At 43.9% G+C, this 27,500-nt stretch overlaps 2 protein-coding genes across 2 annotated transcripts in view; both read left to right on the plus strand.

Annotated features, from left to right (window-relative positions):
* Positions 1–646: 646 nt before the first annotated feature.
* LOC124025525 (secreted protein C-like) lies at positions 647–3,745 on the plus strand. Its single transcript, XM_046338911.1, has 2 exons — positions 647–1,720; positions 1,768–3,745. Exons 1-2 carry the CDS (start codon positions 1,519–1,521, stop codon positions 2,547–2,549), a joined length of 984 nt encoding a protein of 327 aa, XP_046194867.1. The 5' UTR covers positions 647–1,518; the 3' UTR covers positions 2,550–3,745.
* Positions 3,746–7,270: 3,525 nt separating this feature from the next.
* The window catches only part of LOC124025524 (mitochondrial dynamics protein MID51-like), a 28,611-nt gene continuing 8,381 nt past the window's right edge, over positions 7,271–27,500 (plus strand). The window contains exons 1-6 of the mRNA XM_046338910.1: positions 7,271–7,434; positions 10,970–11,130; positions 15,072–15,237; positions 19,422–19,570; positions 21,348–21,419; positions 21,814–21,990. Of these exons, the coding sequence (XP_046194866.1) occupies positions 10,993–11,130; positions 15,072–15,237; positions 19,422–19,570; positions 21,348–21,419; positions 21,814–21,990 (702 nt within the window). The 5' untranslated portion in view covers positions 7,271–7,434; positions 10,970–10,992. The remainder of the gene's footprint in view (positions 7,435–10,969; positions 11,131–15,071; positions 15,238–19,421; positions 19,571–21,347; positions 21,420–21,813; positions 21,991–27,500) is intronic.

Here is a 27,500-nt window from a genome sequence, read left to right on the forward strand (position 1 = left end):
TGTTCCTGGGTCAGTGATCTACCCTGTCACCCTGAACCATTATAGAGAGGTAGTATCTGTTCCTGGGTCAGTGATCTACCCTGTCACCCCCCTCCATTATAGGGAGGTAGTATCTGTTCCTGGGTCAGTGATCTACCCTGTCACCCCCCTCCATTATAGAGAGGTAGTATCTGTTCCTGGGTCAGTGATCTACCCTGTCACCCCCCTCCATTATAGGGAGGTAGTATCTGTTCCTGGGTCAGTGATCTACCCTGTCACCCCCTCCATTATAGAGAGGTAGTATCTGTTCCTGGGTCAGTGATCTACCCTGTCACCCCCCTCCATTATAGGGAGGTAGTATCTGTTCCTGGGTCAGTGATCTACCCTGTCACCCCCCTCCATTATAGGGAGGTAGTATCTGTTCCTGGGTCAGTGATCTACCCTGTCACCCCCCTCCATTATAGAGAGGTAGTATCTGTTCCTGGGTCAGTGATCTACCCTGTCACCCCCCTCCATTATAGGGAGGTAGTATCTGTTCCTGGGTCAGTGATCTACCCTGTCACCCCCCTCCATTATAGAGAGGTAGTATCTGTTCCTGGGTCAGTGATCTACCCTGTCACCCCCTCCATTATAGAGAGGTAGTATCTGTTCCTGGGTCAGTGATCTACCCTGTCACCCCCCTCCATTATAGAGAGGTAGTATCTGTTCCTGGGTCAGTGATCTACCCTGTCACCCCCCTCCATTATAGAGAGGTAGTATCTGTTCCTGGGTCAGTGATCTACCCTGTCACCCCCCTCCATTATAGGGAGGTAGTAACGCCTTGGACCAGAGCTACATCTTCCTCTAGTTTCTCTAAGCCCCTCCCCCCTCCTCCGTCTGCCTGGGGGGGGGACAGTAGTAGCGCCTTGGACCAGAGCTACATCTTCCTCTAGTTTCTCTAAGCCCCTCCCTCCTGCATGTTATGTTGTTTACTACAGGACCTGTTGTTACAGTCACCTCTTTTACTTCCTCTTTACCTTGACTTTTCCTATTGTTTGATTGTTAGTTATTTTATTGTTAGTTTGGCTGACGGACGGGGGGCGAGGGTAGGGGGCGGGGGGGCTCGTTCTCTTGTGGACATATGCACCTAACATAAATGGCATAAGTAGCTGTCTGTCCACAGACTGTTGGATTCGCGAGGAGCTGTTATTTCCGCTGTGCTGATCAATTAGACAAATCACCAATTCTCAGGTGCTGATTTGGCCCGTAGACTTAATGAAACGTTTCAGAGGGGTGGAGTCACGGCAGTACGTTTTTCAACCCCTCCTCCCTCCAGGACTTTAATTAAGGGTGTAACCGTGGTTACAGCTGAACACCTGACCAGGGACCACGTTCAGTCGCCGAAACGTTGTGAAACGGTGTGAAACGTGAGCAGCTAGAAATGTCACGGATAAGAGCCGACCACGGTTCCTTATTCTACGTCTGTCAGAGAGGCGTGTTTCTTCTACACAGCATATTTCTACCTGAGCGTTTTTCCACACGTTACGTCCCGCTGTAACCATGGTAACCATGTCAACCCCCTTCACCGGTCCGACCGGCCAATCAAACTTTCTGTTGCATATTCTAGAAAACATATATCTATGCTATATCCCTTTTTATTGTTCAGCTCAAACGGCATCCTGTTCCCTAGGTAACACTACTACTGGCCAGAGGGGTCAGCCACCATCCTGTTCCCTAGGTAACACTACTACTGGCCAGAGGGGTCAGCCACCATCCTGTTCCCTAGGTAACACTACTACTGGCCAGAGGGTCAGCCACCATCCTGTTCCCTAGGTAACACTACTACTGGCCAGAGGGGTCAGCCACCATCCTGTTCCCTAGGTAACACTACTACTGGCCAGAGGGATCAGCCACCATCCTGTTCCCTAGGTAACACTACTACTGGCCAGAGGGGTCAGCCACCATCCTGTTCCCTAGGTAACACTACTACTGGCCAGAGGGGTCAGCCACCATCCTGTTCCCTAGGTAACACTACTACTGGCCAGAGGGGTCAGCCACCATCCTGTTCCCTAGGTAACACTACTACTGGCCAGAGGGGTCAGCCACCATCCTGTTCCCTAGGTAACACTACTACTGGCCAGAGGGGTCAGCCACCATCCTGTTCCCTAGGTAACACTACTACTGGCCAGAGGGGTCAGCCACCATCCTGTTCCCTAGGTAACACTACTACTGGCCAGAGGGGTCAGCCACCATCCTGTTCCCTAGGTAACACTACTACTGGCCAGAGGGGTCAGCCACCATCCTGTTCCCTAGGTAACACTACTACTGGCCAGAGGGGTCAGCCACCATCCTGTTCCCTAGGTAACACTACTACTGGCCAGAGCTGTCAGCCACCATCCTGTTCCCTAGGTAACACTACTACTGGCCAGAGCTGTCAGCCACCATCCTGTTCCCTAGGTAACACTACTACTGGCCAGAGGGGTCAGCCACCATCCTGTTCCCTAGGTAACACTACTACTGGCCAGAGGGGTCAGCCACCATCCTGTTCCCTAGGTAACACTAGGGCTGACCTCTTAGTGTGTGTCTGTTGAGATAACACCTAAAACATAGTGGCTAAAGTAGTGCACTATAATAGGGAACAGGGAGCTGTTTGGGAGTGGGCTGACCTCTTAGTGTGTGTCTGTTGAGATAACACCTAAAACATAGTGGCTAAAGTAGTGCACTATAATAGGGAACAGGGAGCTGTTTGGGAGTGGGCTGACCTCTTAGTGTGTGTCTGTTGAGATAACACCTAAAACATAGTGGCTAAAGTAGTGCACTATAATAGGGAACAGGAAGCTGTTTGGGAGTGGGCTCACCTCTTAGTGTGTGTCTGTTGAGATAACACCTAAAACATAGTGGCTAAAGTAGTGCACTATAATAGGGAACAGGGAGCTGTTTGGGAGTGGGCTGACCTCTTAGTGTGTGTCTGTTGAGATAACACCTAAAACATAGTGGCTAAAGTAGTGCACTATAATAGGGAACAGGGAGCTGTTTGGGAGTGGGCTGACCTCTTAGTGTGTGTCTGTTGAGATGCCATGATGATGATGATATGTATGTAACATGGTTTGTAATAAGATGTACAGTTTAAAGACCATTTATGAACAGAGCTGACTGACTGGCTGGTTTACTGCCTGTTACACAGAGGAACCGTGGACTCTAACATGTCCTATTGGTACACTGTTCCCTGTGCTGTGCACTTTGCTAGACCGGGGGAGGGGGGGTAGCCCAATGGGTCCTGGTCAAACCTAGTTCACTACAGGAAGCCATTTTTGGTTGCATGTGAGTGTGGGGGGGGTTTGTTCAGTGAAGCCCTGTTGTAAACCTGCTGTTCGACCAGGGGGTTTGTTCAGTGAAGCCCTGTTGTAAGCCTGCTGTTCGACCAGGGGGTTTGTTCAGTGAAGCCCTGTTGTAAGCCTGCTGTTCGACCAGGGGGTTTGTTCAGTGAAGCCCTGTTGTAAACCTGCTGTTCGACCAGGGGGTTTGTTCAGTGAAGCCCTGTTGTAAACCTGCTGTTCGACCAGGGGGTTTGTTCAGTGAAGCCCTGTTGTAAACCTGCTGTTCGACCAGGGGGGTTTGTTCAGTGAAGCCCTGTTGTATAAACCTGCTGTTTGACTGACAGGGTCTATGTATAAAGAACTGTGGACTGATACATAATAGTAATGATCTGTTTAGGTTTTAGTTTAAACTGTAAAAAAATGAACTGTTCCACAAAAATGCTTCCGTTTTAAAATAATATCTTCCTAAACTGTTTCTCTTCTTATTGGACTGAGTGGTTTTAAAGTTATACTCCTGGGAGAGGTGGACTGGACCAGAGTGGGACCGGACCAGAGTGGGACAGGACCAGAGTGGGACAGGACCAGAGTTAGTGGTTGTGAAGTTATACTCCTGGGAGAGGTGGACCGGACCAGAGTGGGACTGGACCAGAGTTAGTGGTTGTGAAGTTATACTCCTGGGAGAGGTGGACCGGACCAGTGTGGGACAGGACCAGAGTGGGACAGGACCAGAGTTAGTGGTTGTAAAGTTCTACTCCTGGGAGAGGTGGACCGGACCAGAGTGGGACGGCACCAGAGTTAGTGGTTGTAAAGTTCTACTCCTGGGAGAGGTGGACCGGACCAGAGTGGGACAGGACCAGAGTTAGTGGTTGTGAAGTTCTACTCCTGGGAGAGGTGGACCGGACCAGAGTGGGACAGGACCAGAGTTAGTGGTTGTGAAGTTCTACTCCTTCTGGGAGAGGTGGACAGGACCAGAGTGGGACTGGACCAGAGGGACAGGACCAGAGTTAGTGGTTGTAAAGTTCTACTCCTGGGAGAATTGGACAGGCTCAATGGGACAGGTCTAGGTCCAGAGTGACAGGCTCAGTGGGACAGGTCTAGGTCCAGAGTGACAGGCTCAACTGGACAAGTCTAAGTCCAGAGTGACAGGTCTAGGTCCAGAGTGACAGGCTCAACTGGACAAGTCTAGGTCCAGAGTGACAGGCTCAGCGGGACAGGTCTAGGTCCAGAGTGACAGGCTCAACTGGACAGGTCTAGGCCCAGAGAGAGTGACAGGCCCAGAGAGAGTGACAGGCCCAGAGAGAGTGACAGGCCCAGAGAGAGTGACAGGCCCAGAGAGAGTGACAGGCCCAGAGAGAGTGACAGGCCCAGAGAGAGTGACAGGCCCAGAGAGTGACAGGCCCAGAGAGAGTGACAGGCCCAGAGAGAGTGACAGGCCCAGAGAGAGTGACAGGCCCAGAGAGAGTGACAGGCCCAGAGAGAGTGACAGGCCCAGAGAGTGACAGGCCCAGAGAGTGACAGGCCCAGAGAGGAACAGGCCCAGAGAGGAACAGGCCCAGAGAGTGGCAGCCCCAGAGAGTGACAGGCCCAGGTGTGCAGCTGTTCTAGCTGTTTGGAGCTCAACCCAACGGGACCCTTGACCGGTGAAAAAACCTTGGAGCTTAAATGAAATGCAGGATAAAAAGGGTCAACTCTGCTCCATCATTCAATGAGTCAGATGGCTCAGTCATCACAAAACACACTGATATTGACAATAATGATTTACTGATCTACTGTGTACTCTGGGGCCACAAAGAGGACTTGGCCCTTAAATGCACATGGAGCGAATATGAATGACATGCATGTCAATCTCTTCTGGCTCAAAGTAGAGTAGAGGTTTGACTTCATCACTACTTGTTTTTCTAAGAGGTATTGACATGCTGAATGCACCGAGCTCTCTGTTTAAGACACAAGACATGCCACCAGAGGTCTGTTTAAACTACTAACACACAGCTCAGACTCCCATACATACCCCACAAGACATGCCACCAGAGGTCTGTTTAAACTACTGGCACACAGCTCAGACACCCATACATACCCCACAAGACATGCCACCAGAGGTCTGTTTAAACTACTGTCACACAGCTCAGACACCCACCAGAGGTCTGTTTAAACTACTGTCACACAGCTCAGACACCCACCAGAGGTCTGTTTAAACTACTGTCACACAGCTCAGACACCCACCCCACAAGACATGCCACCAGAGGTTTCTTCACAGTCCCCCATGTCCAGAACAGACCATGGGAGGTGCACAGTGCTACATAGAGCCATGAATACATGGAACTCTATTCCACATCAGGTAACTGATGCAGCAGTAGAATCACATTTAAATAACAGGTAAAAATGTTGCTGGACCCAGGAAGAGTAGCTGCTGCCTTGGCAGGAACTAATGGGGATCCATAATAAACCCCAGGAAGAGTAGCTGCTGCCTTGACAGGAACTAATGGGGATCCATAATAAACTCCAGGAAGAGTAGCTGCTGTCTTGTCAGGACCTAATGGGGATCCATAATAAACCCCAGGAAGAGTAGCTGCTGCCTTGACAGGAACTAACGGGGATCCATAATAAACCCCAGGAAGAGTAGCTGCTGCCTTGGCAGGCACTAATGGGGATCCATAATAAACACAACAACAAAGATGAAAAATGCGGGATTATACGGTAATTAATGATCAAAACCAGGTCGAATAAATGTTCTCCGCAAATTGAAAAGGTAATACCGCGTTCACGTACTAGTAAATACTAGGAAACTCTGAAATGTCCAACTTGCTAACTGGTTGAACGCAGGCAAATGTATAACTACAACCCTTCAGCTGCAAAGACCCCAAACGTCAACGTCAGAACATAACGTCTCCTGCCATTGGTCCGCCTGGTTGTCAATTACATGGACAATGTAATGGGCGTGTTCCTCTGACATTTTTATTAACAACAAATCAATACATAAACACACACGAGGGAACACAAGCATACATAGATTACAAACAATGGACGATCGAGCTAGGGCGTACAATATCACATTACAATTACACAAGGACCTTAAGGGACATGCATATACCTACAATTCTAACACCTTTTTTGTCCCGCCTGCCAGATCTTACAACCTTGACAGGTATTTTAGGTGTCATCTAAGAACATTATATTTATATATATTTTAAATATGTTTTAATATATTGTACATTTTTAATCTAAGAACATTATATATTTATATATATTTTAAATATGTTTTAATATATTGTACATTTTTAATATAAGAACATTATATATATATATATATTTTAAATATGTTTGAATATATTTTACATTTTTAATCTAAGAACATTATATATTTATTTATTTTGAAATCTAAGAACATTATATATATATATATATTTTTTAAATATGTTTTAATATATTGTACATTTTTAATCTAAGAACATTATATATTTATATATATTTAAATATGTTTTAATATATTGTACATTTTTAATCTAAGAACATTATATATATATATATATATTAAATATGTTTTAATATATTGTACATTTTTAATCTAAGAACATTATATTTATATATATTTTAAATATGTTTTAATATATTGTACATTTTTAATCTAAGAACATTATATATATATATATATATATATTAAATATGTTTTAATATATTGTACATTTTTAATCTAAGAACATTATATATTTATATATATTTTAAATATGTTTTAATATATTGTACATTTTTAATATAAGAACATTATATATATATATATTTTTTAAATATGTTTGAATATATTTTACATTTTTAATCTAAGAACATTATATATTTATTTATTTTGAAATCTAAGAACATTATATATATATATTTATATATATTTTAAATATGTTTTAATATATTGTACATTTTTAATCTAAGAACATTATATATTTTAAATATGTTTTAATATATTGTATATGCGCCATCCGATGACGTCTGCGGGGGGATCCGACCCTAGGCAACGGTAACTATGTATGACGTGGCTTCTTTTCATGGTGACAGAAAATCAAAACACAAGATATGGTCGACTAGTCGGCTAAATAACGGTTCTTTTATATTTATTTTTATTTTAACAAAATGGATTGGAGTTTGAATACAATATAGCAGAAGTTGTAGATTGGTGAGTTGTCCCCGAACAGCTAAGCTAAATGATAACAACAGCTGGAGCTGGCTAACGTAATGTGGCTAACGTAATGTGGCTAACTTAGCTAGCTAACGTAATGTGGCTAACTTAGCTAGCTAACGTAATGTGGCTAACTTAGCTAGCTAACGTAATGTCTTTTCACAGTAACATTACTAACGTAATGTCTTTTCACAGCATTACAGCGTTTTTACGAATAGTTGATTTACTGCTAACCAGCTAACCTAGCTCGTTTCAAAACAAACATTTCAATGTACGGCGCCCATCCCACCTAACCAGACCAGCTGCAATTAAACACTGGGCGAAGGGGAGATAAACAGAGGACGTTTCACCTGTATTAGCTTTGTAACTACTATCTCAGGCTGAACACGTCCTCCTTAACATTGTCAATAGATATGGCTACAGCGAGTTAGATATATCGACCCCCGTTATGTTGATGTGTGTTATTGTACTGGAAAAGGGTCAACATTTGGTGAATGAATAGCTCCCTTCTCAGCTGATGCCTGGAATTTGGAATTGGACAAAGGTGTCTCGGGTTGCACATACTGACACAGGGAGAATAAGTCAATATGGTCCATGGCAGATACTATATGTAGAGAGTTTGGACTTTAAGCTTCTGGTCCCTGGTAGTTGGTTGGTGGTTGTTATATCTGAGCAGGTCCAGGAATATACAGTAGCTGGAATATAATGTGACCTGCACAAATGGAGCTCATCTCAGTCTTTAAATAGACTGGTCTGAATCCCAAATGACACCAATTTCCATATATAGTGCACTACTTTTGGCCAGGGCCCTAGCACCCTTTTCCCTATATAGTGCACTACTTTTGGCCAGGGCCCTAGCACCCATTTCCCTATATAATGCACTACTTTTGGCCAGGGCCCATAGCACCCTTTTCCCTATAGAGTGCACTACTTTTGGCCAGGGCCCATAGAGAATAGGGTGCCATTTGGGCTGAAGTCTTGGGCTCCGTCCAGTGCCAGCGTAGCCAAGGGGACATCTGACTCTGCTTTCTGTCAGAGTGATCTGCTGAGGCTATTTCTGTCTGCCAGGTGCAGCAGGAGATAAATATGACACCAACAGAAAACGGTCACGTAAGAGCTGGGAAAGGAAAGTGTGACACAGGCCTGTCAGTCAACACCAGAGATAGGACTGGTTCAGTCTCCGGGACCTAGACCTGTCACCTCCTATCTCTGGTGTTGACTGGTTCAGTCTCTAGGACCTAGACCTGTCACCTCCTATCTCTGGTGTTGACTGACAGGACTGGTTCAGTCTCTAGGACCTAGACCTGTCACCTCCTGTCTCTGGTGTTTACTGGTTCAGTCTCTAGGACCTAGACCTGTCACCTCCTATCTCTGGTGTTGACTGACAGGACTGGTTCAGTCTCCGGGACCTAGACCTGTCACCTCCTGTCTCTGGTGTTGACTGGTTCAGTCTCCGGGACCTAGACCTGTCACCTCCTGTCTCTGGTGTTGACTGGTTCAGTCTCCGGGACCTAGACCTGTCACCTCCTGTCTCTGGTGTTGACTGGTTCAGTCTCTAGGACCTAGACCTGTCACCTCCTGTCTCTGGTGTTTACTGGTTCAGTCTCTAGGACCTAGACCTGTCACCTCCTATCTCTGGTGTTGACTGACAGGACTGGTTCAGTCTCCGGGACCTAGACCTGTCACCTCCTGTCTCTGGTGTTGACTGGTTCAGTCTCCGGGACCTAGACCTGTCACCTCCTATCTCTGGTGTTGACTGACAGGACTGGTTCAGTCTCTAGGACCTAGACCTGTCACCTCCTGTCTCTGGTGTTTACTGGTTCAGTCTCTAGGACCTAGACCTGTCACCTCCTATCTCTGGTGTTGACTGACAGGACTGGTTCAGTCTCCGGGACCTAGACCTGTCACCTCCTGTCTCTGGTGTTGACTGGTTCAGTCTCCGGGACCTAGACCTGTCACCTCCTGTCTCTGGTGTTGACTGGTTCAGTCTCCGGGACCTAGACCTGTCACCTCCTATCTCTGGTGTTGACTGACAGGACTGGTTCAGTCTCTAGGACCTAGACCTGTCACCTCCTGTCTCTGGTGTTTACTGGTTCAGTCTCTAGGACCTAGACCTGTCACCTCCTATCTCTGGTGTTGACTGACAGGACTGGTTCAGTCTCCGGGACCTAGACCTGTCACCTCCTGTCTCTGGTGTTGACTGGTTCAGTCTCCGGGACCTAGACCTGTCACCTCCTGTCTCTGGTGTTGACTGGTTCAGTCTCCGGGACCTAGACCTGTCACCTCCTGTCTCTGGTGTTGACTGGTTCAGTCTCTAGGACCTAGACCTGTCACCTCCTGTCTCTGGTGTTTACTGGTTCAGTCTCTAGGACCTAGACCTGTCACCTCCTATCTCTGGTGTTGACTGACAGGACTGGTTCAGTCTCCGGGACCTAGACCTGTCACCTCCTGTCTCTGGTGTTGACTGGTTCAGTCTCCGGGACCTAGACCTGTCACCTCCTATCTCTGGTGTTGACTGACAGGACTGGTTCAGTCTCCGGGACCTAGACCTGTCATCTCCTGTCTCTGGTGTTGACTGGTTCAGTCTCTAGGACCTAGACCTGTCACCTCCTATTTCTGGTGTTGACTGACATGACTGGTTCAGTCTCTAGGACCTAGACCTGTCACCTCCTATCTCTGGTGTTGACTGACAGGTCTGGTTCAGTCTCTAGGACCTAGACCTGTCACCTCCTATCTCTGGTGTTGACTGACAGGACTGGTTCTGTCTCTAGGACCTAGACCTGTCACCTCCTATCTCTGGTGTTGACTGGTTCAGTCTCTAGGACCTAGACCTGTCAGATCCTAACACACCTCCTGGCTGTGTAAGGCCTATTTGACCAAGAAGGAGGGTGATGGAGTGCTGCATCAGATGACCTGGCCTCCACAATCACCCGACCTCAACCCAATTGAGATGGTTTGGGATGAGTTGGAACGCAGAGTGAAGGAAAAACAGCCAACAAGTGCTCAGCATATGTGGGAACTCCTTCAAGACTGTTGTAAAAGCATTCCTCATGAAGCTGGTTGAGAGAATTCCAAGAGTGTGCAAAGCTGTCATCAAGGCAAAGGGTGGCAACTCTGAAGAATCTAACATATATTTGGATTTGTTTAACACTTTTTTGGTTACTACATAATTCCATATGTGTTATTTCATAGTTTTGATGTCTTCACTATTATTCAACAATGTAGAAAATAGTAAAAATAAAGAAAAACCCTTGAATGAGGAGGCGTCTCTAAACTTTTGACTGGTACTGTATATTTTTTTAAATTCCAGCAGGATAAACACTCCAAACCCGACTGCTCAGAGGCGTCTGCATGGTCCTAAAGCCTCGTTTTGTATCACATTCCAATGATAAAACTGGGGGGGGACAAAAATGCCATTTCAGAATGGGGGTGAGGGGGGCATCTCCCCAGTGAAAGTTACGCCCCTGCCTATACATATATATCCCTCGACAGAAACGGAAAGTCATCTCTCTCTGTTTCTTGTTTCTATCAGGTGACTCTGCGGGACAGGAAGTGATGGACTTCCGGTGGGGGAGGAGCCGGGGCGAGAAGGGCATCGCCGTGGTGATAAACTTCCTGCTGGCTAATGCTCGATTGGTCCTGGGAGTGGGAGGGGCCGCGGTGCTGGGCATCGCTACGTTGGCTGTCAAGAGGGTGAGAGAGAGAGAGAGAAACTTTCAAAATAATCTAGCATCATAATTACTCATTACCGTTTTGTAGGTATTTAAGTCAGTCACAATTTACCCACAATGCATCACAGATTTTATGCGCTCAAACAGGGCCTGTGTGTGTGTGAGAGAGCGCATATGTGTGTGTCTGAACGATGGTAGTTCAGGTTTATAATGTGTCTGTTGTTGATACAACGTGCAGGTTTATAATGTGTCTGTAGTTGATACAACGTGCAGGTTTATAATGTGTCTGTAGTTGATAGAACGTGCAGGTTTATAATGTGTCTGTAGTTGATACAACGTGCAGGTTTATAATGTGTCTGTAGTTGATACAACGTGCAGGTTTATAATGTGTCTGTAGTTGATACAACGTGCAGGTTTATAATGTGTCTGTGTCTGTAGTTGATACAACGTGCAGGTTTATAATGTGTCTGTGTCTGTAGTTGATAGAACGTGCAGGTTTATAATGTGTCTGTAGTTGATACAACGTGCAGGTTTATAATGTGTCTGTAGTTGATACAACGTGCAGGTTTATAATGTGTCTGTAGTTGATACAACGTGCAGGTTTATAATGTGTCTGTAGTTGATACAACGTGCAGGTTTATAATGTGTCTGTAGTTGATACAACGTGCAGGTTTATAATGTGTCTGTAGTTGATAGAACGTGCAGGTTTATAATGTGTCTGTAGTTGATAGAAAGTGCAGGTTTATAATGTGTCTGTAGTTGATAGAACGTGCAGGTTTATAATTTGTCTGTAGTTGATACAACGTGCAGGTTTATAATGTGTCTGTAGTTGATAGAACGTGCAGGTTTATAATGTGTCTGTAGTTGATACAACGTGCAGGTTTATAATGTGTCTGTAGTTGATAGAACGTGCAGGTTTATAATGTGTCTGTAGTTGATACAACGTGCAGGTTTATAATGTGTCTGTGTCTGTAGTTGATAGAATGTGCAGGTTTATAATGTGTCTGTAGTTGATACAACGTGCAGGTTTATAATGTGTCTGTAGTTGATACAACGTGCAGGTTTATAATGTGTCTGTAGTTGATACAACGTGCAGGTTTATAATGTGTCTGTAGTTGATACAACGTGCAGGTTTATAATGTGTTTGTAGTTGATACAACGTGCAGGTTTATAATGTGTCTGTAGTTGATAGAACGTGCAGGTTTATAATGTGTCTGTAGTTGATACAACGTGCAGGTTTATAATGTGTCTGTAGTTGATAGAACGTGCAGGTTTATAATGTGTCTGTAGTTGATACAACGTGCAGGTTTATAATGTGTCTGTAGTTGATAGAACGTGCAGGTTTATAATGTGTCTGTAGTTGATAGAACGTGCAGGTTTATAATGTGTCTGTAGTTGATACAACGTGCAGGTTTATAATGTGTCTGTAGTTGATAGAACGTGCAGGTTTATAATGTGTCTGTAGTTGATAGAACGTGCAGGTTTATAATGTGTCTGTAGTTGATACAACGTGCAGGTTTATAATGTGTCTGTAGTTGATACAACGTGCAGGTTTATAATGTGTCTGTAGTTGATAGAACGTGCAGGTTTATAATGTGTCTGTAGTTGATACAACGTGCAGGTTTATAATGTGTCTGTGTCTGTAGTTGATACAACGTGCAGGTTTATAATGTGTCTGTGTCTGTAGTTGATACAACGTGCAGGTTTATAATGTGTCTGTAGTTGATACAACGTGCAGGTTTATAATGTGTCTGTAGTTGATTCAACGTGCAGGTTTATAATGTGTCTGTAGTTGATAGAACGTGCAGGTTTATAATGTGTCTGTAGTTGATACAACGTGCAGGTTTATAATATGTCTGTAGTTGATACAACGTGCAGGTTTATAATGTGTCTGTAGTTGATACAACGTGCAGGTTTATAATGTGTCTGTAGTTGATACAACGTGCAGGTTTATAATGTGTCTGTAGTTGATACAACGTGCAGGTTTATAATGTGTCTGTAGTTGATACAACGTGCAGGTTTATAATGTGTCTGTAGTTGATAGAACGTGCAGGTTTATAATGTGTCTGTAGTTGATAGAACGTGCAGGTTTATAATGTGTCTGTAGTTGATAGAACGTGCAGGTTTATAATGTGTCTGTAGTTGATAGAACGTGCAGGTTTATAATGTGTCTGTAGTTGATAGAACGTGCAGGTTTATAATGTGTCTGTGTCTGTAGTTGATACAACGTGCAGGTTTATAATGTGTCTGTAGTTGATACAACGTGCAGGTTTATAATGTGTCTGTGTCTGTAGTTGATACAACGTGCAGGTTTATAATGTGTCTGTAGTTGATACAACGTGCAGGTTTATAATGTGTCTGTAGTTGATACAACGTGCAGGTTTATAATGTGTCTGTAGTTGATAGAACGTGCAGGTTTATAATGTGTCTGTAGTTGATACAACGTGCAGGTTTATAATGTGTCTGTAGTTGATAGAACGTGCAGGTTTATAATGTGTCTGTAGTTGATAGAACGTGCAGGTTTATAATGTGTCTGTAGTTGATAGAACGTGCAGGTTTATAATGTGTCTGTAGTTGATAGAACGTGCAGGTTTATAATGTGTCTGTAGTTGATAGAACGTGCAGGTTTATAATGTGTCTGTAGTTGATACAACGTGCAGGTTTATAATGTGTCTGTAGTTGATAGAACGTGCAGGTTTATAATGTGTCTGTAGTTGATAGAACGTGCAGGTTTATAATGTGTCTGTAGTTGATAGAACGTGCAGGTTTATAATGTGTCTGTAGTTGATAGAACGTGCAGGTTTATAATGTGTCTGTAGTTGATAGAACGTGCAGGTTTATAATGTGTCTGTAGTTGATACAACGTGCAGGTTTATAATGTGTCTGTAGTTGATAGAACGTGCAGGTTTATAATGTGTCTGTAGTTGATAGAACGTGCAGGTTTATAATGTGTCTGTAGTTGATACAACGTGCAGGTTTATAATGTGTCTGTAGTTGATACAACGTGCAGGTTTATAATGTGTCTGTAGTTGATAGAACGTGCAGGTTTATAATGTGTCTGTGTCTGTAGTTGATACAACGTGCAGGTTTATAATGTGTCTGTAGTTGATACAACGTGCAGGTTTATAATGTGTCTGTAGTTGATAGAACGTGCAGGTTTATAATGTGTCTGTAGTTGATAGAACGTGCAGGTTTATAATGTGTCTGTAGTTGATACAACGTGCAGGTTTATAATGTGTCTGTAGTTGATAGAACGTGCAGGTTTATAATGTGTCTGTAGTTGATAGAACGTGCAGGTTTATAATGTGTCTGTAGTTGATAGAACGTGCAGGTTTATAATGTGTCTGTAGTTGATACAACGTGCAGGTTTATAATGTGTCTGTGTCTGTAGTTGATAGAACGTGCAGGTTTATAATGTGTCTGTAGTTGATAGAACGTGCAGGTTTATAATGTGTCTGTAGTTGATAGAACGTGCAGGTTTATAATGTGTCTGTAGTTGATAGAACGTGCAGGTTTATAATGTGTCTGTAGTTGATACAACGTGCAGGTTTATAATGTGTCTGTAGTTGATAGAACGTGCAGGTTTATAATGTGTCTGTGTCTGTAGTTGATAGAATGTGCAGGTTTATAATGTGTCTGTGTCTGTAGTTGATAGAACGTGCAGGTTTATAATGTGTCTGTAGTTGATAGAACGTGCAGGTTTATAATGTGTCTGTAGTTGATAGAACGTGCAGGTTTATAATGTGTCTGTAGTTGATACAACGTGCAGGTTTATAATGTGTCTGTAGTTGATAGAACGTGCAGGTTTATAATGTGTCTGTAGTTGATACAACGTGCAGGTTTATAATGTGTCTGTAGTTGATAGAACGTGCAGGTTTATAATGTGTCTGTAGTTGATAGAACGTGCAGGTTTATAATGTGTCTGTAGTTGATAGAACGTGCAGGTTTATAATGTGTCTGTAGTTGATAGAACGTGCGGGCCGAGCGGCGGAGGACGAGAAGGTGGAACAGAAGATGTCAGAGAGCTGGGAGGAGCTTGGCTTAGTCTCCGCCTCCCCCAAGTCCATAAGGAAGGGGCTGGAGAGTGTGGTCATGAAACATGTCGCCAAGGCAACCAAACCACAGAAAGGTACAGGACACTGATTACCACACCACTACTGATCCAGAAAGGTACAGGACACTGATTACCACACCACTAATGATCCAGAAAGGTACAGGACACTGATTACCACACCACTGATGATCCAGAAAGGTACAGGACACTGATTACCACACTACACCACTAATGATCCAGAAAGGTACAGGACACTGATTACCACACCACTAATGATCCAGAAAGGTACAGGACACTGATCACTACACCACTAATGATCCAGAAAGGTACAGGACACTGATTACCACACCACTACTGATCCAGAAAGGTACAGGACACTGATCACTACACCACTAATGATCCAGAAAGGTACAGGACACTGATTACCACACTACACCACTACTGATCCAGAAAGGTACAGGACACTGATCACCACACCACTAATGATCCAGAAAGGTACAGGACACTGATCACCACACTACACCACTAATGATCCAGAAAGGTACAGGACACTGATTACCACACCACTACTGATACAGAAAGGTACAGGACACTGATCACCACACTACACCACTAATGATCCAGAAAGGTACAGGACACTGATCACCACACCACTAGGTACAGGACACTGATCACCACACCACTACTGATACAGAAAGGTACAGGACACTGATCACCACACCACTAATGATCCAGAAAGGTACAGGACACTGATCACCACACCACTACTGATCCAGAAAGGTACAGGACACTGATTACCACACCACTAATGATCCAGAAAGGTACAGGACACTGATCACCACACTACACCACTAATGATCCAGAAAGGTACAGGACACTGATTACCACACCACTACTGATCCAGAAAGGTACAGGACACTGATTACCACACTACACCACTAATGATCCAGAAAGGTACAGGACACTGATTACCACACCACTAATGATCCAGAAAGGTACAGGACACTGATCACCACACCACTAATGATCCAGAAAGGTACAGGACACTGATCACCACACCACTGATGATCCAGAAAGGTACAGGACACTGATCACCACACCACTAATGATCCAGAAAGGTACAGGACACTGATCACCACACCACTACTGATCCAGAAAGGTACAGGACACTGATTACCACACTACACCACTAATGATCCAGAAAGGTACAGGACACTGATCACCACACCACTAATGATCCAGAAAGGTACAGGACACTGATCCCCACACCACTAATGATCCAGAAAGGTACAGGACACTGATCACCACACTACTAGGTACAGGACACTGATCACCACACCACTAATGATCCAGAAAGGTACAGGACACTGATTACCACACCACTAATGATCCAGAAAGGTACAGGACACTGATCACCACACCACTAATGATCCAGAAAGGTACAGGACACTGATCACCACACTACACCACTAATGATCCAGAAAGGTACAGGACACTGATCACCACACCACTAATGATCCAGAAAGGTACAGGACACTGATTACCACTAGGTACCACTCCCCACACCACTAATGATCCAGATCCAGAAAGGTACAGGACACTGATCACCACACCACTAATGATCCAGAAAGGTACAGGACACTGATTACCACACCACTAATGATCCAGAAAGGTACAGGACACTGATCACCACACCACTAATGATCCAGAAAGGTACAGGACACTGATCACCACACTACACCACTAATGATCCAGAAAGGTACAGGACACTGATCACCACACCACTACTGATCCAGAAAGGTACAGGACACTGATCACTACACCACTAATGATCCAGAAAGGTACAGGACACTGATTACCACACCACTAATGATCCAGAAAGGTACAGGACACTGATTACCACACCACTACTGATACAGAAAGGTACAGGACACTGATCACCACACTACACCACTAATGATCCAGAAAGGTACAGGACACTGATCACCACACTACACCACTACTGATCCAGAAAGGTACAGGACACTGATCACCACACTACACCACTAATGATCCAGAAAGGTACAGGACACTGATTACCACACCACTAATGATCCAGAAAGGTACAGGACACTGATCACCACACCACTAGGTACAGGACACTGATCACCACACCACTAGGTACAGGACACTGATCACCACACCACTAGGTACAGGACACTGATCACCACACCACTAGGTACAGGACACTGATCACCACACCACTACTGATACAGAAAGGTACAGGACACTGATTACCACACCACTAATGATCCAGAAAGGTACAGGACACTGATTACCACACCACTAATGATCCAGAAAGGTACAGGACACTGATTACCACACAACTAATGATCCAGAAAGGTACAGGACACTGATCACCACACAACTAGGTACAGGACACTGATCACCACACCACTAGGTACAGGACACTGATCACCACACCACTAGGTACAGGACACTGATTACCACACCACTGATGATCCAGAAAGGTACAGGACACTGATCACCACACCACTAATGATCCAGAAAGGTACAGGACACTGATCACCACACCACTAGGTACAGGACACTGATCACCACACCACTAATGATCCAGAAAGGTACAGGACACTGATTACCACACCACTAATGATCCAGAAAGGTACAGGACACTGATCACCACACCACTAATGATCCAGAAAGGTACAGGACACTGATTACCACACCACTACTGATCCAGAAAGGTACAGGACACTGATCACCACACTACACCACTAATGATCCAGAAAGGTACAGGACACTGATCACCACACCACTAATGATCCAGAAAGGTACAGGACACTGATCACCACACTACACCACTACTGATACAGAAAGGTACAGGACACTGATTACCACACCACTAATGATCCAGAAAGGTACAGGACACTGATTACCACACAACTAATGATCCAGAAAGGTACAGGACACTGATCACCACACTACACCACTACTGATACAGAAAGGTACAGGACACTGATTACCACACCACTAATGATCCAGAAAGGTACAGGACACTGATTACCACACCACTACTACTGATCCAGAAAGGTACAGGACACTGATTACCACACCACTAATGATCCAGAAAGGTACAGGACACTGATTACCACACCACTAGGTACAGGACACTGATCACCACACCACTAGGTACAGGACACTGATCACCACACCACTACTGATCCAGAAAGGTACAGGACACTGATCACCACACCACTAATGATCCAGAAAGGTGCAGGACACTGATTACTACACCACTACTGATCCAGAAAGGTACAGGACACTGATCACCACACCACTAATGATCCAGAAAGGTACAGGACACTGATTACCACACCACTAATGATCCAGAAAGGTACAGGACACCTCTCTCTTTCTCACCCCACCCTCTCTCTCTTTCTCACCCCACCCTCTCTCTCCTCTCTCTCTTTCTCACCCATCCTCTCTCTCCTCTCTTCTTTCTCACCCCATCCTCTCTCTCCTCTCTTCTTTCTCACCCCACCCTCTCTCCTCTCTTCTTTCTCACCCCACCCTCTCTCTCTTTCTCACCCCACCCTCTCTCTCCTCTCTCTCTCTTTCTCACCCCACCCTCTCTCTCCTCTCTCTCTTTCTCACCCATCCTCTCTCTCCTCTCTCTTTCTCACCCCATCCTCTCTCTCCCTCTCTTCTTTCTCACCCCATCCTCTCTCTCCTCTCTCTTCTTTCTCACCCCACCCACTCTCTCCTCTCTCTTTCTCACCCCATCCTCTCTCTCTCTTTCTCACCCCATCCTCTCTCTCCTCTCTCTCTTTCTCACCCCACCCACTCTCTCCTCTCTCTTTCTCACCCCATCCTCTCTCTTCTTTCTCTCCCCACCCACTCTCTCCTCTCTCTTTCTCACCCCACCCTCTCCTTCTCTCTCTCTTTCTCACCCCACCCTCTCCTTCTCTCTCTCTTTCTCACCCCATCCCTCTCTCCTCTCTCTTTCTCACCCCTTCCTCCCTCTCCTCTCTCTTCTTTCTCACCCCTTCCTCTCTCTCCTCTCTCTCTTTCTCACCCCACCCACTCTCTCCTCTCTCTTTCTCACCCCATCCTCTCTCTTCTTTCTCTCCCCACCCACTCTCTCCTCTCTCTTTCTCACCCCACCCTCTCCTTCTCTCTCTCTTTCTCACCCCATCCTCTCTCTCCTCTCTCTTTCTCACCCCATCCTCTCTCTCCTCTCTCTGCTTTCTCACCCCTAGCTGACCTGTGCCAACCCCATCCTCTCTCTCCTCTCTCTCTAGCTGACCTGTGCCAGCCCCAGCAGCAGAAGTCTAGTCTGAATGAGAAGCCTGTCAACGCAGCAGAGCCCCAGAGACCCAAGAGCCTACAGCTGTCTCTCACCCTGCAGGTATGACCCTTGACCTCTAGCCAGGAGTTTACATTGGTGTTCCTGGCTGACTGCATTGCATCAACATGACTGTGTGCGATCTGATTGTGTGGCCCAATTGGTAGAGCGTGGTACTTGCAACGTCAAGGATCGTGGGTTCGATTCCTGCTAGGGACAACCCTACGAAAAACCATTTTTCCACATGTTGTTACTTTACAGCCAGTCTGGTAGGAACATCTCTCCTGTCGGTTTTCATCCACTGGCCCATCTTCAAGGCATTCCTAGTGGATCACCAACCTGTCGGTTTTCATCCACTGGGCCATCTACAAGGCATTCCTAGTGGATCACCAACCATTTCATCCACTGGGCCATCTACAAGGCATTCCTAGTGGATCACCAACCATTTCATCCACTGGGCCATCTTCAAGGCATTCCTAGTGGATCACCAACCATTTCATCCACTGGGCCATCTACAAGACATTTCAAGTGGATCACCAACCATTTCTGGAGAAAAGATGAGGCTCTAGGCTCCTATTATTTAATTAGTCTGTTGGCGGCAGGTGCGCTTGATTCAGCTGCCCTGTTGGCGGCAGGTGCGCTTGATTCAGCTGCCCTGTTGGCGGCAGGTGCGCTTGATTCAGCTGCCTTGTTGGCGGCAGGTGCGCTTGATTCAGCTGCCCTGTTGGCGGCAGGTGCGCTTGATTCAGCTGCCCTGTTGGCGGCAGGTGCGCTTGATTCAGCTGCCCTGTTGACCAGAGGTCGTCCACAGAGCTGAGAGTCTAGCTCTAGATATCTGACCTCTAACCTCTCTCTCTCTCTCTCTCTGTAGGACCGTCTACAGCAGTATTATTCAACCAGAGCAGCTTTAGCCCCAGAGGTCATCCACAGAGCTGAGAGTCTAGCTCTAGATATCTGACCTCTAACCTCTCTCTCTCTCTCTCTCTCTCTCTCTCTCTGTAGGACCGTCTACAGCAGTATTATTCAACCAGAGCAGCTTTAGCCCCAGAGGTCGTCCACAGAGCTGAGAGTCTAGCTCTAGATATCTGACCTCTAACCTCTCTCTCTCTCTGTAGGACCGTCTACAGCAGTATTATTCAACCAGAGCAGCTTTAGCCCCAGAGGTCGTCCACAGAGCTGAGAGTCTAGCTCTAGATATCTGACCTCTAACCTCTCTCTCTCTCTCTCTCTCTCTCTCTGTAGGACCGTCTACAGCAGTATTATTCAACCAGAGCAGCTTTAGCCCCAGAGGTCATCCACAGAGCTGAGAGTCTAGCTCTAGATATCTGACCTCTAACCTCTCTCTGTAGGACCGTCTACAGCAGTATTATTCAACCAGAGCAGCTTTAGCCCCAGAGGTCGTCCACAGAGCTGAGAGTCTAGCTCTAGATATCTGACCTCTAACCTCTCTCTCTTTCTCTGTAGGACCGTCTACAGCAGTATTATTCAACCAGAGCAGCTTTAGCCCCAGAGGTCATCCACAGAGCTGAGAGTCTAGCTCTAGATATCTGACCTCTAACCTCTCTCTCTCTCTCTCTCTCTCTCTGTAGGACCGTCTACAGCAGTATTATTCAACCAGAGCAGCTTTAGCCCCAGAGGTCGTCCACAGAGCTGAGAGTCTAGCTCTAGATATCTGACCTCTAACCTCTCTCTCTCTCTGTAGGACCGTCTACAGCAGTATTATTCAACCAGAGCAGCTTTAGCCCCAGAGGTCGTCCACAGAGCTGAGAGTCTAGCTCTAGATATCTGACCTCTAACCTCTCTCTCTTAGGACCGTCTCTCAGAGCAGCTTTCTCTGTAGGACCGTCTACAGCAGTATTATTCAACCAGAGCAGCTTTAGCCCCAGAGGTCATCCACAGAGCTGAGAGTCTAGCTCTAGATATCTGACCTCTAACCTCTCTCTCTCTCTCTGTAGGACCGTCTACAGCAGTATTATTCAACCAGAGCAGCTTTAGCCCCAGAGGTCGTCCACAGAGCTGAGAGTCTAGCTCTAGATATCTGACCTCTAACCTCTCTCTCTCTCTCTCTGTAGGACCGTCTCCAGCAGTATTATTCAACCAGAGCAGCTTTAGCCCCAGAGGTCATCCACAGAGCTGAGAGTCTAGCTCTAGATATCTGACCTCTAACCTCTCTCTCTCTGTAGGACCGTCTACAGCAGTATTATTCAACCAGAGCAGCTTTAGCCCCAGAGTTCGTCCACAGTGCTGAGAGTCTAGCTCTAGATATCTGACCTCTAACCTCTCTCTCTCTCTCTCTCTCTCTGTAGGACCGTCTACAGCAGTATTATTCAACCAGAGCAGCTTTAGCCCCAGAGGTCGTCCACAGAGCTGAGAGTCTAGCTCTAGATATCTGTATAGAGGTACAAGGCTTCCTGCACAGCACAAACCCTGACATGCCTCTGGGAGAGATGTCACTGGGAGGGTCCCTGCTCGACGACCTACAGGTACCAGGCACTGAATCCACGCACCGAATCACACACCGAATCACACACACCGAATCACACTCACCGAATCACGCGCACCGAATCACACGCACCGAATCACACGCACCGAATCACACGCACCGAATCACACACACCGAATCACACACACCGAATCACACGCACTGAATCACACTCACTGAATCACACTCATTGAATCACACGCACTGAATCACACACACACACAATAATTGTTCATGTTGAATGGACTAAGTAAGTCTTTCTGAATAAGAGTGTCTTCCTAAATGGCCGACATCTGGGTTGAACAATTCAGTGAATTCACAACGAAATGTGCAGTAGCAATATTACAGGAGATCTACAGTATCAATATTACAGGAGATCTACAGTATCAATATTACAGGAGATCTACAGTATCAATATTACAGGAGATCTACAGTATCAATATTACAGGAGATCTACAGTATCAATATTACAGGAGATCTACAGTATCAATATTACAGGAGATCTACAGTATCAATATTACAGGAGATCTACAGTATCAATATTACAGGAGATCTACAGTATCAATATTACAGGAGATCTACAGTATCAATATTACAGGAGATCTATAGTATCAATATTACAGGAGATCTACAGTATCAATATTACAGGAGATCTACAGTATCAATATTACAGGAGATCTACAGTATCAATATTACAGGAGATCTACAGTATCAATATTACAGGAGATCTATAGTATCAATATTACAGGAGGTCTACAGTATCAATATTACAGGAGATCTACAGTATCAATATTACAGGAGATCTATAGTATCAATATTACAGGAGGTCTACAGTATCAATATTACAGGAGATCTACAGTATATCACAGTATCAATATTACAGGAGATCTACAGTATCAATATTACAGGAGATCTACAGTATCAATATTACAGGAGATCTACAGTATCAATATTACAGGAGATCTACAGTATCAATATTACAGGAGATCTACAGTATCAATATTACAGGAGATCTACAGTATCAATATTACAGGAGATCTACAGTATCAATATTACAGGAGATCTACAGTATCAATATTACAGGAGATCTACAGTATCAATATTACAGGAGATATACAGTATCAATATTACAGGAGATCTACAGTATCAATATTACAGGAGATCTACAGTATCAATATTACAGGAGATCTACAGTATCAATATTACAGGAGATCTACAGTATCAATATCACAGGAGATCTACAGTATCAATATTACAGGAGATCTACAGTATCAATATTACAGGAGATCTACAGTATCAATATTACAGGAGATCTACAGTATCAATATCACAGGAGATCTACAGTATCAATATCACAGGAGATCTACAGTATCAATATTACAGGAGATCTACAGTATCAATATTACAGGAGATCTACAGTATCAATATTACAGGAGATCTACAGTATCAATATTACAGGAGATCTACAGTATCAATATTACAGGAGATCTACAGTATCAATATTACAGGAGATCTACAGTATCAATATTACAGGAGATCTACAGTATCAATATTACAGGAGATCTACAGTATCAATATTACAGGAGGTCTACAGTATCAATATTACAGGAGATCTACAGTATCAATATTACAGGAGATCTACAGTATATCACAGTATCAATATTAAATGAGATCTACAGTATCAATATTACAGGAGATCTACAGTATGAATATCACAGGAGATCTACAGTATCAATATTACAGGAGATCTACAGTATCAATATTACAGGAGATCTACAGTATCAATATTACAGGAGATCTACAGTATCAATATTACAGGAGATCTACAGTATCAATATTACAGGAGATCTACAGTATCAATATTACAGGAGATCTACAGTATCAATATTACAGGAGATCTACAGTATCAATATTACAGGAGATCTACAGTATCAATATTACAGGAGATCTACAGTATCAATATTACAGGAGATCTACAGTATCAATATTACAGGAGATCTACAGTATCAATATTACAGGAGATCTACAGTATCAATATTACAGGAGATCTACAGTATCAATATTACAGGAGATCTACAGTATGAATATCACAGGAGATCTACAGTGTCAATATTACAGGATATCTATAGTATCAATATTACAGGAGATCTATAGTATCAATATTACAGGAGATCTATAGTATCAATATTACAGGAGGTCTACAGTATCAATATTACAGGAGATCTACAGTATCAATATTACAGGAGATCTACAGTATATCACAGTATCAATATTAAAGGAGATCTACAGTATCAATATTACAGGAGATCTACAGTATCAATATTACAGGAGATCTACAGTATGAATATCACAGGAGATCTACAGTGTCAATATTACAGGATATCTATAGTATCAATATTACAGGAGATCTATAGTATCAATATTACAGGAGGTCTACAGTATCAATATTACAGGAGATCTACAGTATCAATATTACAGGAGATCTACAGTATCAATATTACAGGAGATCTACAGTATCAATATTAAGGAGATCTACAGTATCAATATTACAGGAGATCTACAGTATCAATATTACAGGAGATCTACAGTATGAATATCACAGGAGATCTACAGTGTCAATATTACAGGATATCTATAGTATCAATATTACAGGAGATCTATAGTATCAATATTACAGGAGGTCTACAGTATCAATATCACAGGAGATCTACAGTATCAATATTACAGGAGATCTACAGTATCAATATTACAGGAGATCTACAGTATATCACAGTATCAATATTAAAGGAGATCTACAGTATCAATATTACAGGAGATCTACAGTATGAATATCACAGGAGATCTACAGTATCAATATTACAGGAGATCTACAGTATCAATATTACAGGAGATCTACAGTATCAATATTACAGGAGATCTACAGTATCAATATTACAGGAGATCTACAGTATCAATATTACAGGAGATCTACAGTATCAATATTACAGGAGATCTACAGTATCAATATTACAGGAGATCTACAGTATCAATATCACAGGAGATCTACAGTATCAATATCACAGGAGATCTACAGTATCAATATCACAGGAGATCTACAGTATCAATATTACAGGAGATCTACAGTATCAATATTACAGGAGATCTACAGTATCAATATTACAGGAGATCTACAGTATGAATATCACAGGAGATCTACAGTGTCAATATTACAGGATATCTATAGTATCAATATTACAGGAGATCTATAGTATCAATATTACAGGAGATCTATAGTATCAATATTACAGGAGGTCTACAGTATCAATATTACAGGAGATCTACAGTATCAATATTACAGGAGATCTACAGTATATCACAGTATCAATATTAAAGGAGATCTACAGTATCAATATTACAGGAGATCTACAGTATGAATATCACAGGAGATCTACAGTGTCAATATTACAGGATATCTATAGTATCAATATTACAGGAGATCTATAGTATCAATATTACAGGAGGTCTACAGTATCAATATTACAGGAGATCTACAGTATCAATATTACAGGAGATCTACAGTATCAATATTACAGGAGATCTACAGTATATCACAGTATCAATATTAAAGGAGATCTACAGTATCAATATTACAGGAGATCTACAGTATCAATATTACAGGAGATCTACAGTATGAATATCACAGGAGATCTACAGTGTCAATATTACAGGATATCTATAGTATCAATATTACAGGAGATCTATAGTATCAATATTACAGGAGGTCTACAGTATCAATATCACAGGAGATCTACAGTATCAATATTACAGGAGATCTACAGTATCAATATTACAGGAGATCTACAGTATCAATATTACAGGAGATCTACAGTATGAATATCACAGGTGATCTACAGTGTCAATATTACAGGATATCTATAGTATCAATATTACAGGAGATCTATAGTATCAATATTACAGGAGGTCTACAGTATCAATATCACAGGAGATCTACAGTATCAATATTACAGGAGATCTACAGTATCAATATTACAGGAGATCTACAGTATCAATATTACAGGAGATCTACAGTATCAATATTACAGGAGATCTACAGTATCAATATTACAGGAGATCTACAGTATCAATATTACAGGAGATCTACAGTATCAATATTACAGGAGATATACAGTATCAATATTACAGGAGATCTACAGTATCAATATTACAGGAGTAATATAATATTTTTGAAACGGCACTCAGCCTCTTGTAGGTGGTGATGAAGCTGGTCATGTTGTCTGTCTAGGTGGTGATGAAGCTGGTCATGTTGTGTCTGTCTAGGTGATGATGAAGCTGGTCATGTGTCTGTCTAGGTGGTGATGAAGCTGGTCATGTGTCTGTCTAGGTGGTGATGAAGCTAGTTGTTCTGGTGGTGATGAAGCTGGTCATGTTGTCTGTCTAGGTGGTGATGAAGCTGGTCATGTTGTGTCTGTCTAGGTGATGATGAAGCTGGTCATGTGTCTGTCTAGGTGGTGATGAAGCTGGTCATGTGTCTGTCTAGGTGGTGATGAAGCTAGTTGTTCTGGTGGTGATGAAGCTGGTCATGTGTCTGTCTAGGTGGTGATGAAGCTGGTCATGTGTCTGTCTAGGTGGTGATGAAGCTGGTCATGTGTCTGTCTAGGTGGTGATGAAGCTAGTTGTTCTGGTGGTGATGAAGCTAGTCATGTTGTCTGTCTAGGTGGTGATGAAGCTAGTTGTTCTGGTGGTGATGAAGCTGGTCATGTGTCTGTCTAGGTGGTGATGAAGCTGGTCATGTTGTCTGTCTAGGTGGTGATGAAGCTGGTCATGTTGTCTGTCTAGGTGGTGATGAAGCTAGTTGTTCTGGTGGTGATGAAGCTGGTCATGTGTCTGTCTAGGTGGTGATGAAGCTGGTCATGTGTCTGTCTAGGTGGTGATGAAGCTAGTCATGTTGTCTGTCTAGGTGGTGATGAAGCTGGTCATGTTGTCTGTCTAGGTGGTGATGAAGCTGGTCATGTGTCTGTCTAGGTGGTGATGAAGCTAGTTGTTCTGGTGGTGATGAAGCTGGTCATGTGTCTGTCTAGGTGGTGATGAAGCTGGTCATGTTGTCTGTCTAGGTGGTGATGAAGCTAGTTGTTCTGGTGGTGATGAAGCTGGTCATGTGTCTGTCTAGGTGGTGATGAAGCTGGTCATGTGTCTGTCTAGGTGGTGATGAAGCTAGTCATGTTGTCTGTCTAGGTGGTGATGAAGCTGGTCATGTTGTCTGTCTAGGTGGTGATGAAGCTGGTCATGTGTCTGTCTAGGTGGTGATGAAGCTGGTCATGTGTCTGTCTAGGTGGTGATGAAGCTGGTCATGTGTCTGTCTAGGTGGTGATGAAGCTGGTCATGTTGTGTCTGTCTAGGTGGTGATGAAGCTAGTTGTTCTGGTGGTGATGAAGCTGGTCATGTTGTGTCTGTCTAGGTGGTGATGAAGCTAGTTGTTCTGGTGGTGATGAAGCTAGTTGTTCTGGTGGTGAT

This window comes from Oncorhynchus gorbuscha, unplaced genomic scaffold, assembly GCF_021184085.1.
Source record: "Oncorhynchus gorbuscha isolate QuinsamMale2020 ecotype Even-year unplaced genomic scaffold, OgorEven_v1.0 Un_scaffold_2266, whole genome shotgun sequence".
Lineage (NCBI taxonomy): Eukaryota > Metazoa > Chordata > Actinopteri > Salmoniformes > Salmonidae > Oncorhynchus > Oncorhynchus gorbuscha.